The 25,868-nt window shown below is 36.2% G+C and overlaps 2 protein-coding genes across 5 annotated transcripts in view; both read right to left on the reverse strand.

Moving 5' to 3' along the window:
- Window positions 1-9,767, reverse strand: part of reln (reelin) — a 294,405-nt gene extending 284,638 nt beyond the window's left edge. Inside the window, exon 1 of the mRNA XM_048609963.1 lies at window positions 9,423-9,767. Coding sequence (XP_048465920.1) covers window positions 9,423-9,651 — 229 coding nt within the window. The 5' untranslated portion in view covers window positions 9,652-9,767. The remainder of the gene's footprint in view (window positions 1-9,422) is intronic.
- A 4,152-nt stretch (window positions 9,768-13,919) lies between these two features.
- Window positions 13,920-25,868, reverse strand: part of orc5 (origin recognition complex, subunit 5) — a 90,814-nt gene continuing 78,865 nt past the window's right edge. For all 4 annotated transcript variants that reach the window (XM_048610463.1, XM_048610466.1, XM_020526739.2 and 1 more), the window contains 2 exons: window positions 18,854-18,966; window positions 13,920-15,950 (listed from right to left, as the gene is read on the reverse strand). In XM_048610463.1, coding sequence (XP_048466420.1) covers window positions 15,905-15,950; window positions 18,854-18,966 — 159 coding nt within the window. In that variant the 3' untranslated portion in view covers window positions 13,920-15,904. The remainder of the gene's footprint in view (window positions 15,951-18,853; window positions 18,967-25,868) is intronic.

Raw genomic sequence — 25,868 nt, forward strand, 5'->3', positions numbered from 1 at the left:
TTAGAATTACACAGAAATGTTCTTTGTTATAAAGTAAAATGAAAACTTGAAATAATGCAGAGCTGACGAGTTCATTGTGCTGCTGCAGCATTTTGAACATCCTCGTAAGTGTTTCCTCATCAGTTTACAAAAGCCTTGTATTTGAAGCACACCACTCTACTGGAAGTAGCTTTGCATTTTTCTGACAAACTTGCTGGTTTGCCATTAATGAAAAGGGAAAGTGGACTGAATATTTAGGACTCTCAAAAACAACATTACTTAGGTTCACAGAGACGTCTGGGGTTTGCATCCAATAAAACAGCAAAGTGAACTGACAGGTTTTGCGAATTGTTGAAGATGTGAACACTGATCAAATCGACAGTCACTGCATGATTATGTCAGTATTTTAAAATAAAAGGGAGTTAATGGTACTCCAGGGTCAGCAATCTACTGTTAACAACTGACTAGAATAGTGTAATTGATGTGTAACTGGCACCAAAAGAAACCACCACCAGATAAAATGATGGCAGCAGTGAATTGTTAAAAGCAAATTCATGCAGACACCTAGTTATTTAGAACATGTATACAAAAAGGCAGCAATGTGAAATCTTTGGTTCAGATTTCCAATTTTGTTTTCTTTGCATTGTATTACGAATAAGAAAAAAGCTGACTGCAGTATGCTATCTATGCATCAAGTACAAAATTTAAAAGTAATTATGGATTTGAGTAGAAGAGAGCATTAAATGTGTGGTACCTCTGCTAGCCTCCAATTAATTGCAATCTAACTGAGCTATGATACATTAACTTTTACAGGGTGGTTGTCAAAAATAATTTCCATGAAAAGGAGAACAAAATTTAGAGACAGACAGAAGTGGAGACCTAAATTTGGCTCGCCCTGCAAATATTTTTGAAAATTTATCTAACAAGACAACTGAATAGCCTGTTGAGCACTAAAACCGTGTAATATCAACCTTAATTAAGGGACCAAATTAAAAGGGAAATTAAGAAGAAACTGAGAAAACTACTTCACATAGGGATGGTTGAGAATATAAATTTACAGATATTCATCATGTTATTATGTGTTTCATCACAAATCTGCAATTGCCACCATGAATTTTCAATAAACCAATCAAGTAAATTAATGTTTAAGTTTGGTTCGAAGTGACTGACATTATTGTGTTTTGATTGTAAAGGAAAACAACTTTTTCCAACACTTCTGCAGAAGCACAATACTGTTCTGGAACATAAAACGCAGAAGGAATAAAGTTCATATCTTCCCTGGTTGTATACAATTCAGTCCATCATTCACTTCATCTAATTTATGTCCCAGACAAGGATTCTGCAGAATTTCAATCTGCCCCTCAGAAAAGGCACATCCATTAAGCCTTCAGAATATTGGTATCCTCCATTTCAAAACTTCAATAACGATTATATTTGACACAGCATTCAACTATTTCTACCTAGCATCCAAGATCCAAATCTGTTATCTTTCACATTCTTCACCTTGTTTACATCTTCCATCTATAGAAAAATGAGCTGAATTTCCATCCCATTTGACCTGATCTAAAATTATTTTAGCCAACTTACCAGGCACAAAGTTTGATGCTAAAATGCATGACTCAATATTTATCACAACTCTTGTTTCTTTCTACACAAACATTGATAATATCCATAAAATCATTCAAGTGACAGACTGATCAAATTTTCCACAAGTCATCTTTGTATCTCTCTGGACCTTTCTATCTTTTATCTGCAATTGAATTTTGTTAAATTCCCATTTTCAAACTCTTTCTTGCATGCACAGTTGTTTAATCAGCTAAATATGAGACCACTGAAATATCCCAGACAAACTTCTATAATTTTATGCAAACTTTATAGCTCTGATTAAAGAAAAAGTCTTGAGCTCAACCAGAAACAAGCACTGGCATATATAGGGTGCACTATCATGAGACTCCTCTCATTACCCCACATTATTAAAACACCATGTCTGAAATACTGGATAGTTAATGTAATTTTGATTAAGCTCCTAATGTTATCATTGATCAATGCTAGCAATATGACACCCAGAGAAACACGGAGTTTTTAAAAAGTGATTTATATCTTCCTATTTATGTTTTTCCCACTACACAAATCCCAGTTTCTCAGCCTTTCCAATCTTCCCCAACCCAACCTTATCTCCCATCCCAAACTCAGCTTCATGCTAAGCTTTGTCCAATCTGTGTTCCATTTGCATTCTCTGTTTGACTTAACTCCACTCCAGCTTCTTCCTGACCTAGCAACCAAACGTGGCATCTGTCTGCCTGGCCAATCTTGAATGTCATCCGGTGTAGCAAGTCTGCAACTGCCACTATAAGTTTTCAATAAACCAATCGATTAAGTTTATGTACAAGTTCAAGTGTGAAGCAATTGACATTATTTAATTTTGGTTGTAAAGGAAAACTACCTTTTCCAACACTTCTGCAGAAACACAATACTATTCTGAAATATAAACAAGGCATTGAAAGAAAGAGACATTTTGGTCCATCATGTTCATGTTTTCTCCTGATTATGTACAATTCAGTCTATCATTCACTCCAATTTACAGATTGTCTCAAACAAATATTGTCCAGAACTTTAATCTGTCCCTCAGAAAAGGCAAATCCACCAAGCCTTCAGAATATTGGCGCCCTAAGTTCCAACAGTTCAGGAATTATATTTTATATTTTATATTTTACAAAGCATTCCAGGCTTCCCTCCATTACTCACTGGCTGACAGCCTTCAGTCCAACTTATTTTGTTTTCCCACCAGTTTTTCTCCAGTGCAAGAAATTGAGGGGCCATTGACATCAGTTTTTACATTGCATTCCTTTAGATGTGCTACAATACAACAAAAAGGAATGAAAGCTGCATACACACAGACCCGTTCACAGTGGAGAGAATAAATGAGGAGAACAAAGCATGGGAATGGGGTTGCATTTTTTACAAAGAGGGAGGCAGATAAGGAAAAGAGGCCACTTTCTGTCTATCCAGAAGTAGGAAGTATTGAGATGAGAATTATCGCAAGTTAGGCAAGTTAAATAGTGTCTGTTTCATATCTGCCCATATCCCACAAACCTCAAATAAAAATGGTAAATACCCTGAATGCTCATGTCTGCATGCATGACTCATGCAAGAAATGTGACATACGTCATCTTCACCATTTAAAAAGGTCTTTCAAGGTTACAGGTGGTCAGGAAGTCAGCAACTAAAGGGCAGTATTTGACATTGCTTGACATTTGAGGTAGTTATGGGAAATAATATTGTAAATGTTTTTGAACTCACCTGATTTTCATAATGCTTATGCGGAGTTTAAGCTGCTGCAATTTGAAATGATGTCTATGGAGCAACACTTTTATTTATTTGGAAAAAAGAAACAGGAACAAGAAGAATGCTACACAAATAATGACAGTTCACAGGAAGACAGGCCACACTCAGTGTTAACCCTGAATCTGAGCACGAAAACAGAAATTAGTTGTTTGAATTTTAGTGAAATTCTCTCTTAATAGATTGTAACTCACTGGGGAACCTAACAGACAGAACCATTTGCTGGAGCTTGATCTTTCACAAGATAATGGTTTTGAAAATCACCACCTCAGGCACAGGGTGCCACAGTAGGTATTATTAGCCATATCCAATTCACATTATCCATATGCAGTAGGTCATGCATTGCTTGGTAGAACAAATCCTAAATCATGGCTTTCACAGAAAACTGGTAACATGTAAAATCGCACTTAATTCCCCAAAGGGCAGAATTCCCCAAGACATAGAGTGCCAATAATGATACCCATTGTGGCCTACCAGTATGTAATAACAGCAAATTTATGAACCACAATGACAGCTTTTCTGTGACCATCATCATAGAATCATGTACGTCAATTCCCAGACTGTAGCTATGATGTCTTTATTTTAAGAAAATCAACATTCCCCATTATTTAACTTAAGAAGAATGTAATATTGGCTATAATGAAGTGCTGGTCAAGACATTATGACAGCTGTTAAAAGCTGCAAAGTATAGATAAAATGATGTCCACACAACTAAACAAATCATTACTGCTAAAGCAATAATTCTTATAGCTTTACAAATCTCAGGTGCGTGAGAGATAATTAAGTCAAAGTCTGGAGTAATAGAACACAGTACAATCACTAGGTAGATTTTTCACAAAAATACTACTTTGAAGGGACTTGATAGAACTGACATGAGAAGTTGAGATCCCTGGCTGAGGAATCTAGAACACGAGAATACAATCTCAGAAGTAAGGGTCAATCATTTTGGACTGAGTGAACCTTTGGAATTCTCCGCCCAGAGGATTGTGGATGTACTATCATTACACATTCAAGGGCGAAACACGATTTTGGCCTCCCAGAGAATCAAGAGATTCGGGGACTGGACAGAAAAGCACATTCAAAGACCAACATCAGTCACATACATACTGAATGATGAAACAATGGCTTTTGCTCCTTGGTTTGATTAGACTATCAATGCTCTTCCACAAGAGTTATTAGGACAGAGATTATACAATCATATAAAACCAAATTAGGTAACTACTTCAAAAATAAGCTAAAGAACAGCAAATTGAAGGGATAGGATGATAACACAAGTTGAAGCAATATCACCACCACTAAGGACTGCATGACCTCATTTTGCTCTGTAATTTCCATGAAAAAGATAGATTCAGATATGCATAAAGTAGGGAGCACCCCAGTGGTTGGAGCAAAAAAATTGCATTTAATGTTCAACAACAAGTGAATTGAAGGGAATGCCATCATGACATTCAGTATACTTAGCACCTAGCAAAACTGGGCAAAAGCATAAGGGAATAAAATGTTGTGGAGAACAGGTGTGTCCTAAATTAGCATTTCAAATAATGCATCAGCTTGTCTGAGATAAAATCAGCTATGTTGAAAGCACCTATCTACTCAAAAATGCTGTCGGAGATCCAATGGAAATGATTTCACTCTCACTTTCCACCATCAATATTTCTGTTTTGCTTTGTTCCTGCTACCAAACTAACTACATTTTTCTACTAAATAAATCTGAAAAAAGCTTATTAATGACACCAGAACTCCAAATAGCAAAGACATTTTAAGATTTATGAAGTGCACGACTATACATAGATAAAGATTTATTTTAAGGTTTTTGACATGTGAGATTTATCAATGCATATTGGTCCTGTGAGTAGCATACCAGGCTACCATCATTGGATTGCAAAACAAAATTCAAGTGGTAAATAACTATCCTGAAAGCACCTGGCTAATTTTGTTTTTATTTTATTTAACTTTTATTTACGCTAATTTATTAGACACTTATTTCTATGCACATCAAATGAGAATTAGATAAGAATTTCAATTATAATAGATGATTTGATATTAAAACATTATGAAATCAGCACACGTTCAAGTGAAACAGCCTGCTTTCAGGAGTTAAGAAAATTGGTGCATAAAAAGCATTTCCACTCCCATTATATCACACCTGTCAACCCTAATCTAGAATTGAAACACTTTACCATTACAACATTATAGGAGACATTAAATGATCATATGCTTGAATGCTTCTGTTAGCAAATACATTGGACTTTGTGGCCAAATTTTCCGATTTAATAAGTTTTCAAAGACAACAATATTAGGAACAGTATTTTTCATCTTTATATAAAAAGATTTTTGATGAACTTTAGCTCATAGCACCAAAGCTACATCAAAGTATTTGAAATGTATTGTTTTATCTTTTAATCTTTGCTTTTTTAAATTCTAGCCATTGTTAATCATTTGATTCAATAAATAAATATTATTTGATTTTATTCTAAGCCTATTGTACAGATTTTTTACTATGTAGACAGTGAAGCAAGTACTGAAAACAATAATGTGCTGTTGATGCAGCTTGGAGCTGGAGGAACTCAGCAAGTCAGGCAGCATCAGAGGAGTAGGACAGTCTTCATGAGTCCTGAAGAAGGGTCTAGGCCTGAAACGTCAACTCTCCTACACCTCTAATGCTGCCTGACCTGCTGTGCTCCTCCAGCTCCACATTGTATTGACTCGGACTACAGCATCTGCAGTTCTCGCTATCTCAGAATAATATGCTGCATAATAAATGCTAGTGAATGAGGATCGGCAATGTATCCATAAATGTGATCTTTGAAATATAGCTGGAACATATTTCTCATCATTTGCACCAAGTCCTTGCTCCACCGCCAGAAAATTATTAATCACATTTGCAGATCAAAATACCCAGAAATAAACTGAGTCAAGAAATGTTAAACAAGTGACCTGACCTCATAGGTTCCAAGAAACTGATCACAAAATGTTACATTACAAGGGACCATTCTTTAAAAGTACTTCACTAGCCACATTGAGACATCCTGTGATCATGAATGGTGCGAAATAAGTGCAAGCCTTCATTTTTTGATATTTAAACATGATTATGCGTTTTTTTAATAAAATAAGCTGTTTTTTTTTTAAAAAATACTGAGTTCTTATGGCTCAAATGTTGTGGATTTGTGCTGTGTGGTCAAGTCTTCAAGTGACATTAATGTTCTCAAATATACTGGGATCAATGATTATTAACAGTAAAATATTTTGATACTCTATGTGGCCTTGCCTTGGGGAACAAAAAGCAAATCTGAACCATTTGTCTGGTTTTTGGTTTATATAGGATAGGAGAACTGTGTTGCTGCTTCCTACTCACAAGAAATTGATAGTTCATGTTGTAAACATCACATTAAATAATATTTAGAAATTAAACTCTTAGTTTATACCTTCTTTATTTTCATTTTTTTTTTCAATTTCCCTAGAATGTCTACCTATATCATCTCTGGCTCAAGTACAGAGCTACAAGTACTGAGCTCCTAGATACTTATAAACCGTTACTAGTAGATTGTCAATAGCCTTGACATAGTGGCTAGGAATATATTTTTCCTTTAAAAACTTACCCCCACCACATGATAAAACATACGCATATTATTCTCTTTACGTGAAATAACTCAGATCAAAAACTCGACACAGCACAAACTTAAATATAAACTCCACGGTGTTGAATGTTAAAGTTAAAACAAGCTGGTGGAGATGGTCATGATTTTGGTTTCAAAAAAATGATGAAAAACAGATTATTTGATTTAGTTTGTGTGATGGATCAGGCACAAAACAGAAAAATTGCGATTTTCAAAAAGCATTCAGAAAGCACAATAACATGAGTGCATTAATGGACTACCTTGCGCTCCCTATTGTTTCCCCAGGTAGTTCTCTATTTTAGCCAGGTAGAGGAAGATACTAATTGGAGAGAATCTGCTTCTGGGGGAAGATCTGGAAACACAATCAGGAAATTCAACTTTGTACTCATGTCCAACTCAAGAACTATTTGTGGAGATTTGTGAACAGGTGATGGTTTAAGGTTTTTGGTTTAAGGATTCCATGTACATACAACTTTGTCTCACAACTTCTTGGTAAAATATCTGAGTTACAACATGGTGAGAATTTATTGCAGACCTAATGAGGGGAAAACAAGTGCAGGCAATTCCCTTTAACATTATCTATGGAGTTACAGAAGAAAATACCTGTTAAATCAGATTTGCTTTAGTATTTCCATGGTTTAAATTACTGTTACAAAAGTTCCAACGCAGAAACAGTTTAATAATTAACTTGGCTCCAAAATCATTCAGTACAGCAGAGACAAATATAGGCAGCTATGTGTTAAATCTATTCATTGAGGTCCAGTCTTATTGGTGCATTCCCAGCATAAACAAAAATCAGCATACCTGTTGGATATTTAGGTGAGTTTAGGTCTTTAAACACCTATCTGAGTCTCTTGCCATATTTTTCCCTTATAATTGTCCATTGGACTGCTTTTTGCATTTAAATTCTGAATTGCAGCGCCAAACGCCTGTCACGGCTCAATTTTGGGAAAGGTCTGGTTTCCTTGCCTTTATCAATATTGTGAAATAATCAGAAGATAAAACAACCAAAAGGTATGACACTTTAGTCTTCATTACAAATATTCACAAAGCCACTCTCTCATAGCTTTACGACAGTACACATCCTGGAAGCTAAATAAATGAATCCAGATTCAGGTTTATAATAAGAATGACATTCACTAATTAGCTGTTGATTGGGTGATTTGTAAATAACAGTTAATGAATTAGATGTCCTTTTTCCCCAATTAGGCGCATCAGAACAGAATGATAAGAAAATATCTATCCCCAAAAAAGATAGCTCAATACCTTGTCCTTCAAGGTGAAGATTGTACAATCATAGTGTTCTCTATATTTGTTTATTTGGTCTGTTTAGTAATTGCTCTGAAACAACAACTGAATATGAAATTAAATATGCTCGCATGTTTTAAAATGAAATATTACCTTGCAGAAAAAAGTGCTGTATATTATCTTACAGCTGTTTTCTGCTAATTAGTCCCAATGGATGAACAATTGCCAATACTGCACTGAATTGGTTAAATATCTTGCTTGACTACAAATACACCCTTTGATTCCATTGTATTAGAGCAACCGGTCTGGAATGAAAGAAAGGCTTTTTCGCAGGTTTTGTTAAATCTTAAAGCTTTCTACTTCCAATAAAATTATTTCAAAGTATTCAACATTATTGTTTGGAGTACTATCATTTAATTTTCCCTTTGGAGACTGTCCGAACCTTCTGTCTTGATACAAGTGACATTTTTGCTTCCTACTGTTCAAGTCAAGCTGTTTTTCTCCATGTTAATTCAACCCTATGCACGGCTGACCTGAACTCTCACTTTCGTCTTACAGAGAGCAATCAGCTATAGATCACACATGTACAGTGAAGATACTGTGCAGGGCATCCTGCTATCTTCCGCTTGACTGTGGACACAGTCTGCAAGATAGAAATGATCCACAAGTATGCTGTGTGCTCTTACATTAAAAATCTATTGACTTTATTTTAAAATGTAGATTGGCCAGGGACTGACAGCTGTCCCAGCAAAAGGTTTTTTTTTACACTTGAGTTGAGCCCACACACAAAGCCTACTCAAACCTGCCAGCTTAGTTTAATACATCCAATCCCCACAACAGAATCTTTGAAGGACAGAGATTTAGGAACAGAAAGGGAATGGTTCACAACAAAGAGGAAAACCCCAAAGGATTAATTTGTCTTTTCATAATTCATATCAGCAAACGTGTGAATGGTCAAGTAAGTCACATTAATATGATTTCATTTTAACCTTGCTCTTTTAAGGTAAACTATTTAAAATATTAAACACTCCAGCAGCTCTCAAAACAAAGAACTGCTTCTTTCAAATATGCAGACATAAACCAGGGACATGCCAATTTTATACTAAAATATGCATTTCATAAGTCAAATCATGTGAAAGAAACACATTTGATTCATCCAGAAACTGTTACACTTTTTTGTTAAACTGGCCACTAAAACCTATAAGCAACATCCATTCAACTAAAAAAGTGACCTACCATGATATTCTTGACCAGGCACATAATATTCTGGATTTCCCACAATATGAAGTGACATCAACACCTCTCCCTGTTCTCCATCGCCCTCCAGTTCTCCATGGTGGGTACAAAGGAAAAAAAATGGGGCAAACCTTGGGTAAAACCCCACAGATCCACATACAAAATCTGTCAAGAATATTCCAACCAGAAAGAATAAAGTCCAAGATTTAAAGCATCGTTCTTTAGCCATTTCTCTATCCTCTTCAGATTCCGTTCTGCTGGAAACCGATTGTTGAGAATGAGTTTTTTTTGCTGTATTAAAGAGATTACAAGTTTAATGTCAGGGAGCTTCTGTTGGGAAAGTCATAAGCCAGGAACTGCCAGCTGTCAGCTGTTTCTACTGCATTCTAATACATCAGCTTCATAAGCTGCAATACAGCTTTAGAATACGTCTTCCTCAGAGCATATTGTATTCCACTTTCCAGCCCCCTCCCACGTGCCTCAAGGCGCGTCTTTTTTTTTGTTAACTTTTTTTTAGGAAGGCAAACGCCTTCCCTTCAGTCAGAACACAGACTAAAACCGGGAGCTGATCAGGCATAAAATGCAGCGACTGGAAATAATTTATTTCCCCTGCTGCTTTTACTGGAGTGCTGAAAAACTCCACCTTCTCAGATTAACATCAGACAGAGAAAGCCATTCCTCACTCATTCTCCGAGTGTCCAAAATGGGAAATCTCATATTTATGCCTTGCCTTATCACTAAATAGACAAATCACAAAATCTGAACAGCAAACACCAAGCATTGCAAGTCCAATGACATACACTGAAACATCACTTAAATGCTGTTTCAGATCTAAAGTACTGACCACAGCAGACCTTTGATTTTTCTGTAAAAGGTCAGTAGTGTGCTTGACGCACAGTTGTATAAAAACCCCTTGAAAATCTAGGTTTACCCTCAATAGATATTGGAGTCTTCTTAAAAAAAAAATTTTTAAAAGATTAAATACTAAACTGCCAAAATAATTATATAATGCTGCAAACATGTCTCAAGGCCATTATAACAGCAATACAATTATATAATATTGTGATATTTAAAGTTGTTTTTATTGCCTAAGTGATGACCTCAAATGAAAGTCCTATCATCCTTATCAACACCAATTCAGAGTACAGAAAACAACCAATGTACAATAGGAAAGGAATTATTTGATCAAATAGGCAAAATATTTTGAATGGTAACATAAATTAAAACATTAAAGCTATATAAAAACTGATTAAGTGGGCCACAAGATCTGTGGAAGCTTGAATTAAACCACTTAATAACTGCAGAGACTCTAATTAAACATTGGATTCACCTCTTATTCTAAACTTAGCCCTGATAAAATTAAATAATTTATCTACTGATTTAAAGTTTAAGTTCTGGTAATTAGTGAGCTCAAAACAGCAGTCTAGATGTTTACAAATGGATTTTAAATTCAGCTGCTCTGATATATTCCATAGCAGAGGGCAAGAGAGAGTCAATGTTATGATAATTATTAATGCCATGTCAACAGAACTTTAACCTTACAGCAAAAAGGTTTACACAAGTACCAGTGTACATTTCATAGTCAACTGTTAAATTACTCGTAACAGTTACATTAAAAGATGATTTCTAATAGCTTGTATGTTAATTTCTGCCTAGATGGATACCTCCAATATACCAGGTAGTTAATTTTATATTAGCTATATATTAAAGAGGCGTTTGGAAACTTTAAAGATATTCAGAATCTTACTATTTGTAATATAAACTAACAAGAAAAAAAAAGCAATTTTTTTGCTTGCCTGCTTTCTTCATTCAACTAATTCAAAGATCTTTTAACTGTTTAATTGGCCTGAGATCATTCTCTTCGTACTCTGAAGGTCCTGCATATGGCTCAACACCAACTTAATTTTTCTATTCATGAAATTATCTAATTGATACTATAGAGTTTATTGACATTTAATCAGTGCAGGTTCAATTAGTTAAGCATTTCTATTAACTGATGTAAAGTGCAGTAAGACCCAGTTCTATTTCACTTTGGAAACTGATCAGAAATAAGATTCATTGAAAGACATTCAGTAAAAAGGAAAAAATTTGCAGTGGGTAATTTGTTCAATTATCTGATGAATGGGGGTTGTTTGTTTCTATTCAAGTGTTTTTAATATTCAAAACAGAATTGAAAGCTCTTTGGCTATATGTCCTAATTGTTTGTAAGTTAAGAAAAATGTTACTAAACTACTATAAAACATCTATTTATAACAGTTTAGCTTTGCTAACTATACTCGAGGTCTGTTTGGAGAGATCAACTAATTTGTTTCTGACAACTGTCTTTACATGAGTATTTATCACTGAGGACAATTGATGATATAATGATGGTGCATTTGCAGAAGTAATCCGGCAAGCAAAGATTAGGCATAAACAACTTGCTGGGGCATGAAATGCACAGGTACTAACTATAGCATAAGTGTAGATAGTAATTGAGTAGTTCTAGAAATTGAAAAACTACGATTAAATGCCAATATTTACCTATACTGCTTTCAAGTATCACCACAACAATCCTGCTCTCTACTTCAGATCACCAATTTCAGCAGTGGATGTTTCACATACTGACATATAATTCTTCCAACTTCCCATGCCAAATGTTATCTAGGCAAGCTTACTTCTAAAAGGCAATCTTAAATGCTGGTTGAATTTTCAAACTTTACCTTTGTCTGCTTTAATATTTTGCCCTGCTCCTTCACCAGCACACTGAATGGTTTTAATACAGTAGCAATTTTGTAAACACAAACTACAAAACTGTGAGGAAATGGAGGTAATGGTGAAGAAAAGCAATGCAAAAAAAAATCAGCATCCCAGTTTACATAGAAAAAACTATAACGCTTGAGGAATAATAGCTCACAACTTGTGTTTTTTCAAACTCATTTTAAATTAACTCAGACTGTTTCTCATTGCCAGTATGAATTTCTGTCCATTATTATTAAACCAAGCATTGCCAGAATCAAAACAAAGTTGGGAACTGCATTTATGTCTTCAATAAACACTGCTCAAATAATAATATTTTCTGGCTGTGAATTAATAGCAAGACATGTCTAAAAGAATTATAATTATTATAAAATTATGTTTAGAAGCCACATTTAGTTCACTTCACTGAGAGGTGCTCTGGCTCATAAGCATGGGAATCCACACATTTTGGAGAAAATGTAGTTCATTTAACAAAGCCTCATCCTTCCTCCCATGGGACAGTATTGACAACAGGGCTTCATTAACTCTTACATGACTTGAAACTACAGTCCCAGAGCTGAGCATTTTTGACATGTTGAAAAATGATCAAGTACCAAAGCATACAGATATTTCTCATTTTAATTCAATTATGTGAATGTGCCATTTCTGGTGTTCAAGTGCCTACAATATGCTGTAAATTATGAAAGTATCTTATTGGATTATAATTTGGATTTGACATGTTTAAAATTATGCTTCTTGCACTGATAATATATTTAATATTTGCATTTAGTTGGCATATGGAATTTTTAATATGAACAAAGACAAGAATGTATAATCTCCAATTTTTTTTTTAACAACTATTTCATTTCAAACCTGGTGTTGGGCAACTAACAATTCAAACAGGTTAGACATATATTACAGCACCTACCCTTTCACTTTGGCATATTTATTTGTGATTAAGAACCCTGACATCTTAATGCGTAATATTTCAGTTTTAAACAAATTTTTGTATAACAAGTAAAAATAGATCAAGTAAATAGGTTACAATACCACATTAGATTAGTAATCAAGAACGGTAGTAGAGTTTACTGTATCCTACATAGATCTGCATTAATATATAGCTGGTAACCAAAGAGTGACATCATACGCATTAGCTCTTTAGTAGCACAAATTGACTTAGAGCCACTTGAATGAATGCTGAGTATTCTATGTGCTACATTTACAAAATATTTGCAGGATTTATTATGTGTCAAATATATAGACCAGTGGGGTTTTACTCAGTTTCCACCCCCTCACTGTACTCTAGCTAAAAGGCTTTAGATGGTGACCCTGCTCCTTTACTGAAAATACCCTATGCTTTAGTGCATCCCTTAGCTCGTAGTATAGAACCTTGGAACGTGTCTGCAATATTCAATTGCAGTCAACTCTTTGCACCAGCAAGTTTCAGGCAGCCTAAAGAGAAACTTTCACCAGGTTGATGGTTCTCCAGCAGCAGTAGGATGCTATTCTCTGTGGGTCTCTGCAAACAGCCCATACAGCTGATTAACCTCGATGCAAAACACTGAATCTCTTTCCAGAGGTCACAATAGGCTAGGCCAAATAAGGATGTCATTTCCTTCCCTAAAGGACATCAGGAAATCAGTTGTGTTTCTATGATAATCTGATAGTTCCGAGGTCACACTTACTAATGCCACCTTATATTTCCAGATTTATTTACTGATCAACATTTATTCCAAAGACATTAAGAATAATTTGTCCAATAATTTCCACAATGATGATGCATTCAAAAGTTAATAAATCGGCAAGCTTTATTTTTAAGAATACACCAAAATTTAAATTACTAAAACACATGTTCACTTAATACATTGTGTTGAGCACTAGCACACCATGTATGTACCAAGACCAGTTCAAATATTTGTAGCTCAGGTTGCACAGAAAAACAAGTTGAAGTTCCAAAGGACATGTCACTCAATTAAATCAGTAACTTTTATTCTGCACATTATGCATTCCTACAACATGCATTTGTTAGTAGATTTTCATAGGCTATAAAGCCAGCAATCTCAATGTAAAAGCATCACTGAACTATGTAGACAAATCTTTAGGGTTTAAGCTATTCGCAAATGAACGCTCTGATCAGATCACGTTAATTATGCAAAGGAAATTTCCAAATCCTAGAATGTGGTGCACAAAAAGACTCAGTTGACCATTGTGTAAGAATCTATGAGGTTTTATTTTGAGTTACTGTGAATGAGAACACCCAGTCTTTGACCTGCTCTTGCAGTCACAGAATAGCTAATCCAGCTGAATTTCTGATCAACAGTTATTTTAGAATGTTAACGGAAGTGGATTCAGTGATTGCAATGCCAGTGAAAATCAAGGCAAAAGATAGTTAGATTTCCTTTTCTTGGAAGACAGCATTACCTGAAATGTGAGATGTGAATGTTACTTTCCATATAGCTGCCAAGACTCCATGTTGTCTAAATCTTGCAGCATGGCACTGACTCCTTCAGCACCCAAGGTAAGTGGAACTGAACAGTTTGTCAATCAGCTAGTCAATCAGCTAACATCCTAATTTCTAACATTATGGTGGAGGGAAGGTAATTGATAAAGCAGCTTAAAATGTCCGAATCCTTTTCAGAACTCCTAAAACAATATCCCAGGATGATTGGTTGCAGTTGGAAACCATTTTCCTTTGTGTGGGGTATGACGGCAGCTGCTGAAGAGCTGGCCTTCTGATTCACATTGACTTCAATTTCACTTGGACTCCTTAATGCCACAATCGATCAAACCTGCCTGGATGTCAAGAACTCTCACTTTTGGAATTCAAGACTTTTGGTTCCAGGTTATAATGAAGTCTGCAGCCGAGGGGTCCTGGAGGATCCACACTTTGTAGACTATAGGTATTAACAGCACTGTAAAAAACACTTTGCTGATAACTGATTGTAGACTGATAGGATAAGAAGCTACTAAATTGGATTGTCCTGCTTTCTGTGGACAAGATATACCAAAGTGGCTTTCACATTACCAGGTCAATGTCAGTGTTGTGTTTGTGTTGGAACAGTTTGGTGAGCGGTGGAGATAGTCCTGGAGCACAAATCTTCAAGATTTCAGCCCGATGTTGACAGGAGCCATAGACCTTGCCATATTGATAACACGTATTTAAGTTACCAAGACGCAGACGTGAATCAGCTTCACCATCTCCGAAAGATGGAAAAAAACTCTAGTTTGACATTTCTCTTCAACAGTTTAACAAAATTAACAGCAATACAGCACAATTACTGCATTACATTCATTTATTTTTGTACACTAAAAAATAGAAGATTTCTTACAAAATTAATAAGGGCCACAAAATGTTACAGCAGATAAGTTTTAAAAAAATGAAAGGCTGGTCACACATAAATGGCTGCCACACTACATTCTGAGAAAAGGATACTTCACAAAGGAAAATAATTGAAAGTAAATACATTTCAGGTGTCTTTTGTGCTAATATATTGTTATTGCATTGGAACAGATTGCCCTGAATTCCTGCTGCTCATAATTAACACTTAGCTCTGAAATACTGAAGATTCCTGGTAAATAGTTCATTTTAAAGATCCATTCTGGCCAATCAAGATATTGCTATCAGATTCCATACTGTGCTAACACCTGCTTGGACAAATCGAATGCAGCCAAAATGCCTGTCATTTCTCAGCGGAGTGGATGAATCAGAATGAATTGGAGCAAAAGCAGTGATCATTGCTTGCAGTATCATATGGATGTTTTTGGTCTCACAAGAAATCATACAAGTATCTCACTATATCAAAATTCACAGTCCTAGAAGAAAAGAAGAAACAATAGGTTGTTAATTACCTCAGTGGGTTTGACAATTGAATATTTTAGTGAATTTAGGTCTTACCCAGATTAAAAATTTATCTTGTGCATGATATAAACCAAGCTGTTGTCACTTGCTCCAGTTATATTGCACCTTTCTCTGCAGTCTTAAAAGTTATTGATTATATATCTTATTACTGATATATGGTCAATCAGAAAGTATTTAGAATTAAATACTTATGACATTGAACCTTATTTGCATAACACTGGTAAAATTCCGACATAGGAAGACGTCAAAATTTGCTCCTACAGGCACTCGGGTCAATGTGCAACAGATGTTCTAATGACAATGTAAAATTTGATACTGCACCCCAGTTGAAACCAAAGCAGAAGAAGCCTACAACATCCCTTGGAGCCTGAAGAAATACTTGGTTTGCACAAATATTAGGCTGACCTAGGGTATATTCCTCAGACAAACTTAGTAGTTTAAGCATCAACACAAGTCACTTTGTCATTTCTGTCATTCATGTATGCCTGTGACTACAAGGATGCAGTCTGTCTCAAATACGTAATTGCCAGTAAGCCAGCCACTTGAATTTGTCTCTTGTTGTCCAAATTTAATACCTACACCAGAAAATCTGCATGATTTGAAACACAACAATTTGAAACACAATGGTTTATTCAGTTTGCTATACCCAGAGCCACGATATTGCTAGCCAGCGAGAAGGCTTTTTCAGTCTTGTCCATTTTGGTCAGAATAATACACAAATGCTGAGAGCAGTGTATTGTGCTCTGATCACTAATCATAATTAGTGGGTGATGCTCACTGAAAATCATTTCACAGTGAAACATTTCAATGGCTACAGCTCTCTGCTAGACAAAATTTTCAATGCTCCTCCTCCAATCCAAATGGGAAATTGTTTTGCCATCAGATATTCACAAGGCAAAGAACTGAAACAGAGAGAGTAAAATTTCTCTAGTGCAAAATAACAGTGATCTGCTTTGGATAATAGTAAACAATGTACAAGTATGGCCAATATACTGAATTCACACTAGGAGGATGTATGATGAGTTTGTTCCCTCCCAATAAGCGATGGTAACAGTTTATTGGAAGTGGAGATTAGGAAGCAAGGAAGAACAAATACTTCCTTCACTCATTAAGTTAAATAACTGTTTAAAAGGAAGTTGCTGTTTATCTTTATGGAAAGGGTTAACATCTCAGCGTTTAGCATTTCTCCAAGTATCTTAACTGAAAAGTTCAATTTCAAATTCTATTACAACACTAAATAGAACCAGTTATCTTTTTGTAATGTGTTAAAAAATAACAAAATGTAGCACATCTCCATGTCATGACTACCTAATAAGACTTTGCAGTATTACAGAAAATTTGAACTAAGCTCATAATTGGGTATTATGTAAATGCAATTTGCATCCAACTCTCGGCAAGATAAGTCCAAGCAAATATTTAGAAATTCTCTTGAGACACCATGTGTACCTGATATTAGCCAACCTGTTTCCTACTTAGCAAGGACCTCTTTCATGGGTTGGCATGCATGATACTTCCAAGCACAAAAGAGCAGATTTAATGGGCAATGGCAAACTGATACTATCAGCCATTCGGTGCATTTTCTAACAGACTGGGAATTTTGTACTGGAATTTGACTCTAAGATCATTTCAGTACAGCATCCTCTGCTGGGATCTGGGACCTGTGAGAACAGAGCAAGCAATTATATCTTCTTAACTAATCAGTTGAAGAAACTATTACTTAGCAGTGTTAATGTGATCTAGAAAGTACAAATTAGAACATTTAACTCCATGTCAAACTATGTACAGAAAGTGAAATAGAGGGAACGGACAAAAATATTGAGAGATAAAAGTGACAAAAATATATATTTTTAAAAAGAAATTTCACTTTTTAAGCTAACAATAATTTAACTCTGAAGAAAAAAAAGTCACCACAATCTCAAAACGTAATTTTTCATTGCTAGAGGGTTTGTTTGTAAGAACTAGGATTTCTCATATCATTAAAAATTTGTATACACCAAAGATGATAAACCCAAACTTTTTCTGCATATTTAGTATATAGCTATCATGTGCATACAACTACATCATGATCTTTCAGGTGCATCAATGCAGAATCTCTTGGCAATATTGTAGTACAGCTTCTGGAGAACTCTTGCAACCCAGAGCAACTTCCTAATTTCCAGGTCAGCTGCACATGTACAGTTGTGCAATGTTGTTGTCAGATTTTCTTTTTGATACCAATGAGTCTTGGTAGCCTCAATGCTATTTTTACTACAAAATCCAGGCTGTCCAGCTCAAAATGTGAATTCTGAAAATCATGTGCCCTGGTTTCAATTTTACTGAGTTCTCAAAAATATTATTTCAATTCAACCACAGTTAGCTTTCCACATGCAGCATATAATTTAAGCTGTAGAATTGAAAAACAAAAAACAGCCATAAAATCATGTGAAATGAACTCAGCATTAATTCTTTTCCTAAATCTTAAGCCAAATACAACATTTTTGTTTATGATACAAAACCAATTTATGCTGTTTCATCGTGAATACTAAATTCAAAAATTAGATGGATATATGCCCCCTTCCTCCAAATAAGCTCTATATAAACCAAAATATTACTTGAAGCAACTAACAAAAATGTTGTTTTTAGTACTCTCATAACACAACCAGTAGCTTGAAGATTATGCATTTTTTTTAAAAACACAATTTTTATAATTTGAGGTAAATCCAACTTAAAATATCTATTGGCAGATAATCATTAAAGCTCATATATAAAATGTATTCATCATACCTAGGGCCCACACAATCCAAAAGGATACCTTTATAATTTTGCTCTCATACCTCACTTAAATATTTACAATTCAACTGAAGACTTGGTCTTGTACCTGGCAATTGCTGTGATGAAATCCAGACTTGTCGTGCATTTATACTTTGGTCCATCTAGCTGATCATCATGGCCAACATGCGTTATCAGTTGAAGCGCCACTAGGGAAGCAATCTGACCATGCAAATAAAAATAAAGGTGGTATCTTAAGCTCATTCAATATAGGTTTTTAAACAAAAATACAAATACATGTACTACGTAATTCAAATATTTTACAATTCAGAACCATTATTTACAGTTAAGTTCAGTTAAGCAAGTCAGAACATGTCAAGTGCATAATTACTAATGAGATAGCCAGTCTGGAAAATGCTATTCGCCAACTCGTCTGAAATAAATTTCAGCCCACAACAGTTGGAATGTAAAGCAGAGACTCAAGTTGCAAGCAACTCACTCCATTTATCCTTCCACTGTTAATATTGTTTTTGCTTCATTTCATTCTCTGCAAGTCTGCTGTAACTTTTCAGTTTCAGTTTCATAAATCAGCTTCTCACAAACTAGTTCTTTAAAATTTGGTTTTATAATAAACTTTGCTGATAAAGAATTCAACTAAAAGGTTTTACTTAATGCAATACCTTATTAGGGCTAAAGAAGGCATCATTTTCTAAAAATAATACATTTCTACTCTATTTGTTGGTACTTCACAACATAACAAATGAACATAAAGACCTTCTTTAGCAGAAATGTGCCACTCAAAAGTGTAGTCTTTTGCAATGTTGGGAAAATGTAGTTGCCATTTGGTCACACATACTATAAATAATGCAATACAAATTAGATAATCTGTTTTAGTGACTGTGCTGTTTACACCACAGAACCAGGCCAAATAGTGCCATGTCTGCGCTGGTCAATAAAGATCAGAGTCCACTAATCCCATTTCCCAACTCTTGGCCCCATAGCCCTGAAGGTTATGGCAACATAATTGAATCTAAATACTGCTTAAATGTTACGAGGGTTTCTGAATCAAACAGCCTTTCAGGAAATGAAGTCAAAATTCCCCGATCTTCTGAGTGAAAAAGAAACACAATTTCCCTCTTAGCCTTCTACATCTGACCTTCAATCCAAGCCCCCTGATTATTAAACCCCTCTACAAATGGAGAAGTGCCTTCTAATTCACTGTATTGTGACAACACTATGGCTTTAAGAGGTATACTTTGTCCTGGTTTTTTTTTTTTAAAATGAAGAAAGGTTGAGAGAGAGATCATAAGCAGTCCACTTAGAGCCACTAGAGTAAACAGTTTGAGAGGCCTTGGTTTTTATTTTTAAATTTGGAAAAATAGAAGTAGCCTAAATGAATGGGGTCAAGCTTCCACAGAACCAGAATTTTTGTTTTAGTTTCCAGTAGTAGCTGCTCGGGTCCTGACGCTGGATGTGGAAGCTGTTTTCCCTCTCTCTGTTACAGCTAAAAGCTTGGGGTTCTCCTCCTGCTGCTAGAATTGCATTTGAGATAATCTGTTTTACTGAATTTGCCTTTGTCCAGGGTATATTTATGGGATGTTACTATATTTAAACAGTTGCTGTTTAGTAGTTAAATAATCTATTTTCTGTTAAGTTTTCCATTAGAGTTAAGTTATTCTAATTTCTTCTTTCTACTGTTTGTATTTTAACTATAGTGTATGAACAAAATGAGATTTGCTTCAAATCTGTTAGTTTGACCAATCAAATTGCATCTGGAACACAATGCCTAGCACTTGCCTTTAAAATAAGAAAAAGTTAGGGTCTAGGCTATCTTCTTAGTATATTTTCAGGGGGTCTGGTCTGGTCCATAATAATATCTTTGCTGCTCAAATTTGTACACCACTGTCAAGACTTAGTCAATCTTCACTGAACCAAGAGAAACAACTCCACTTTATTCAATTTTTCCTCATATCTCAAACCCTCCAGTTCAGGCAGCATTCTGATAAATTTCCATTGCACCCTCTCTAGTGGAAGCACATCCTGCCTACAATGTAGTGACCAGGCTCCATGCAGAATTTCATTTCTGGCCTAACCAGCATTTTATAGAGTTTCAGCATAACTTGTATTCTGCCTTGGTTAACAAAGACAAGTATTTTGTACATCTTCTTAACCACCTTATTTACGTACCCCGCGCTTCAGGGATCTGTGGATATGTACATCAAGGTCCCTCTGGTCTTCAGCACTACCAATAATAGTGAAATTCAAGTATAGGAGCAGGCATGTTTTGCCGTAATTGCACAAGGCCTTGGTGAGACCACATCTGAAATATTGTATGCCCAGGGCAGACCGTTCTGCAGACTCATCCCGGATTCTGCTTTTTTTAAAAAAAATTAACCTATTTTTCTCATTAGTTCAGAGACATTATTACACACCTCTGGAGCAGATGTGACTTGAACCTAGGCCTATCAGTGCAAGGGCAGGGACACTACACTGAACCATAAAAGGGCACTTCTAGTTCTGCTTTAGAAAGGGCTCAGGTGACGAGTTCCAACTAGGCAGGCCATTGCCTGTTACCAACGATAATCATACTTAATGAGCAGAAATTAATTAGCGATTCCCCATGAGCCTTATAGGGGTTATCAGGGATTATAAAAGTTAAACAGGCGAAAATTGCAAACAATTCATTTAGCTAGAACTGTATGGAATATATCATCTGTTGAGCAGAGAAAACCACAGCAATAATCCAAACATCAATACTTTGATGCTGTCACAAGATGTTTGCTATAAAGATAACTACAATATTTTCTGATAATCTAGGAAGTAGCCACAAATTTTTTTCTAAATTCTATCATTTAAAGCATTAACCCTTTCAAAGGCTAAATTCTATAATATTTTATAAGAATCCATCTTAGCAAATTTAGAGTGATACAAATGGATTTGATGGCATTTCCATCACTGAATTTCCCACTATCAACACCCTGGGGTTACAATTGATCTGAAACCGAACAGACTCACCATACAAATACTGTGGCTAAAAAGGCAGGTCAAAGGATAGGAATTCTACAATGTGTAACTCATCTCCTGTTCGCTACCTAAAAGGGTCAAGTCAAGAATGTAACAGAATACTTTGCACTTGCCTGTGAGTACAGCTCCAAAAACATTAAAAACATTCAAAGACTCAACATCATCCAGGACAATGCAGCCCATTTGAATTGCACTTCATCTACTACCATGTGCATTTACAACCTTTACTGCCAATGCAACGAAGCAGCAGTGTGTACCATCTACAAGATGTACTGCAGAAACTCACCAAATCTCCTTAGACAGCACTAAAACTTGCAAACTCTACATCTAGAAGGACAAGGGCAGAAGATGCATGGTAATCACCAATGAAGTGCACAGTAAGCAGTAAGAGAACATATGCCAGGATATGACATGGGCCAGCAGAAACAAGGACAAGTGTATGGAATGCATTTTTGGGTCATCTACTTGGTGACTAACACATTTGATCTGTCTTACTTTAGTGGAAACCCTGGATGCACCATTCATGAAAGCATAAGAAATAGGATGGTTAAGCAGAGAGGCCATGTGGCCCTTCAAGCCTGCTCCACCTTTCAGTAGGATTGTGATTGATCTGACATTCCTCATACCCACTTTCCTATCCTTTCTCCATAATCCTCGATTTCTCCATCTGATCAAGAATCTCACTATCTATTTCAGCCTTAAATATACACAAAATTTCTTCACAGCTCTCTGTAGCAAGGAGTTCCAAAGACTCTCAACTCTGAGGTAAGAAATTCCTCCTATTCTCCACCTTGAATCAATACCCCTTAATTCTGGGACTATGGCCGCTGGTCCAAGACACTCTCATGACACAAAATATCGTCTCAGCATTTACTCTGTCAAACCCTTTAAGAATCCATATGTTTCATGGAGATCACCTCCCATTTTTTTAAATACCAATGAGTTGAGACCTAACCTTATACTTTTGCTCATAACACAATCTGTCCATACCAGGGACCATCCTAGTGAACCTTGTCTGAACTGCCTCCAATGAAATAACGATTTTTCTGCAACTGCTCCCAGCTAAGAGTAGCACACCCATTTTGACTCGTCATCAATATCTGTATTGCTGCTCTCTTGGCAAATGCCGCACATGGAAAGTGTAATTATTCCATCCCCAGCAGTATCTCCATTTCATCAGCCAGCAAATATTTATCCTACAGCCTTTTTATTTTTGTATTCTGCAACCAATTTGCATTCCATTCAGCCTTTAAAACATTCGACAAAGCAGAAACTATTAGCAGCTACTTTCTGAAAGGCTGGAACAACTTCCAAACCTCATGTGACTACTTCCCTAAATTTTCCCAAGGGCCCTTTATAACCTGTTGTCTCAAGCATTTTCTGTATTACCCTATTTGTTGAGTTCCCAGGAGTGCACGGAACATATTCTGGGAGTTAATTCAAGAACTTAATTAGGGCAAGTCACTGAAAAATCCCAGGAGAATGACACCATTCCAAATTAGCAAATTTTACATTCACTGCATTTCAGTCCTGGTTTCTTAAGTATACTGCCAAACATATCCTCATCATGGTAACATTATAAAGACCCATTCTCCATTTCAAAGTTTTGAAAGTTATCAACCATCCATTCCAAACGTGAGCTTGCTACTCAAAAAGCAAAAGACAGAGAACCAGCAGATTTTCCTACTGTCATCTCCTGCCTCACTAAAAAGAAACCTTGCTAGGTGTTTATGAAAGTAAAAGAGAAGGTTAATAAGGTTATAAGCTCAGCTCATTCGTAACCAACTCCATTTCTTTTCCCTGGCAACTAGAAGACTGAACCTGACCATTCCCAACCTCAGTGTTATATATGACCTAGAAGTGAGCTTCTGATGAAACATCCAATCCATTATCAAAACGGCTGATTTCTGTCTTTGTAATATTGCCCAACTCTGCCCCTGCTACAGCTCAATTTCTATTCACGTGTGCGGTACATCTGGCTGGATAATTCCAATGCTGACCTGGCCAGCCTTCCATTTGCCACCTACATGAACTTATCCAAATTCTGTTGCCTGTAACCTAACATGTATCAAGTCCTATTCACACATGCTCAGTGAATTAAACTAGGTCCTGGCCTAAAAAAGCTGATTTTAAAAATCTTGATCATTTCAAATCCTCCATGACCTTAGCCCTCTTATGTCTGTAACCACACCCAGCTCAACCCTCCACCTAGACTTCTGTATTCCTCCAACAGTGGCCTCTCACAAATACCCCAATTTTATTTTTCCACCATCACAGCCACGTCCTTAGCTACTAGACCCCAAACTCGAATTCACTTTCTGAACTTCTATACATCTCTCTGCCCCTTTATGATACTCCTGAACATCTTTCTTTCACGCGTTATTATATCTCATATGCCTTCCAATTTTGTTTGACAACGCACCTCTGAAGCACAGACATTTTACTCTATTAAAAGGTGCTATATAAATGTAGATTGCTGTAACAGCATAGTTGGATATGTATGGATTTTCAAAAGATGTTGACAACTTTATTAACAAAACTAAACCCATGGGCCTAAAGGGATTTCTCAGGGATCAGCACTAGGACTACTGGCCTTTTTAATATATAGTTACAACACTGATTAGAGTAAAATGGAAGTAATTTCAAAATCTGCAGACAAATAAAACAATGAAGATAACAGTATAGTGTCCGGACAATATTGTTTCACTGGTAAAATGTGCAGACTTTTGGCAAATGAAATCTGTGGAGGGAAGTGCAAAGTGACATATTTTGGTAGGACCAATGAGGAAAGGAAACAAACTAAACAACACGATTTTAAAGTGGGTGAAACATCAGATGGACACAGATACAAGTACTCAAATTTTTGAAATTGTCAGAATAAGTTGAGAAATCTGTTAGAAAAACACATGGAATTCTTGGCTTTATTAATAGGAAAACAGGATACAAAAACCAAAGTAAAATTCAGCTGATATTGAACATCCAAACAGAAAAAGAAATTCTAGAAGTATTTGGCAAGTCTGGTAGCATCTATGGAGAGAGGAGAAAATGAGGTCAACGAACTTTTACCAGAACAACTGGGCACTAAACTTTAGAAAAAATTGCGAATCTTTAGATAAAGTACAGAAGAGGTTTAGTAAAACGGTAGTGAGGACAAGGACTTGACTTAATTGGAGAGACAGGCTTATTCTAGGGAGCAAAGGTCATTCTCCCTAGAGCAGAGAAAGTTAAAAGGAGATTTAATAGGTGCCCAAAATCATGAACAGTGTTAAGAGAATAAATTAAGAGAAACGATAAAGTAGCAGTGAGGTCAATTTCCAGAGGGGACAGATTACAGACAACTAAGAAAAGAACCAGAAGGCAACATGTAGAAACGTGTATTTACGAAGATGCTGGTTGGTTGATTGAAGTTAACATAATAGTAGCTTTTAACAGGAAATTGACCAAATATCTGAATGCGAGAAAACGTGCAAAGGCAATGGGAAACATTCAGTAAACTAGTTGGATAACTTTAACCAAGAGCTGGCATTGGCTCAATGAAACAAATAGTCTATTTCTGGACAGTATAATCCATGACTCTATAAACCAAAAAATAAAATAAATGCATCATAAATGTAAAAGAACTTGTTAACAGTTGAGAGATAGTAGGAACTGCAGATGCTGGAGAATCCGAGACAACAAGGTGCAGGGCTGGATGAACACAGCAGGCCAAGCAGCATCATAGGAGCAGAGAGGCTGACGTTTCGGGCCTAGACCCTTCATCAGAAAAGGGGGAGGGGAAGGGGGTTTTGAAATAAATAGGGAGAGAGTGGGAGGCGGATAGAAGAGGGATAGAGGAGAGGATAGGTGGAGAGGAAACAAACAGGTCGAGAGGCGGGGATGGGGCCCGGGAAGGTGAGTGTAGGTAGGGAGTTAGGAAGGGGATAGGTCAGTCCAGGGAGGACGGACAGGTCAAGGAGGCGGGATGAGGTTGGTCGGTAGGAGATGGAGGTGCGGCTTGAGGTGGGAGGAGGGGATAGGTGGGAGGAAGAACAGGTTAGGGAGGCAGGGACGAGTTGGACTGGTTTTGGGATGCGGTGGGGGGAGGGGAGATTTTGAAACTT

This window comes from Rhincodon typus, chromosome 22, assembly GCF_021869965.1.
Source record: "Rhincodon typus isolate 14 chromosome 22, sRhiTyp1.1, whole genome shotgun sequence".
Lineage (NCBI taxonomy): Eukaryota > Metazoa > Chordata > Chondrichthyes > Orectolobiformes > Rhincodontidae > Rhincodon > Rhincodon typus.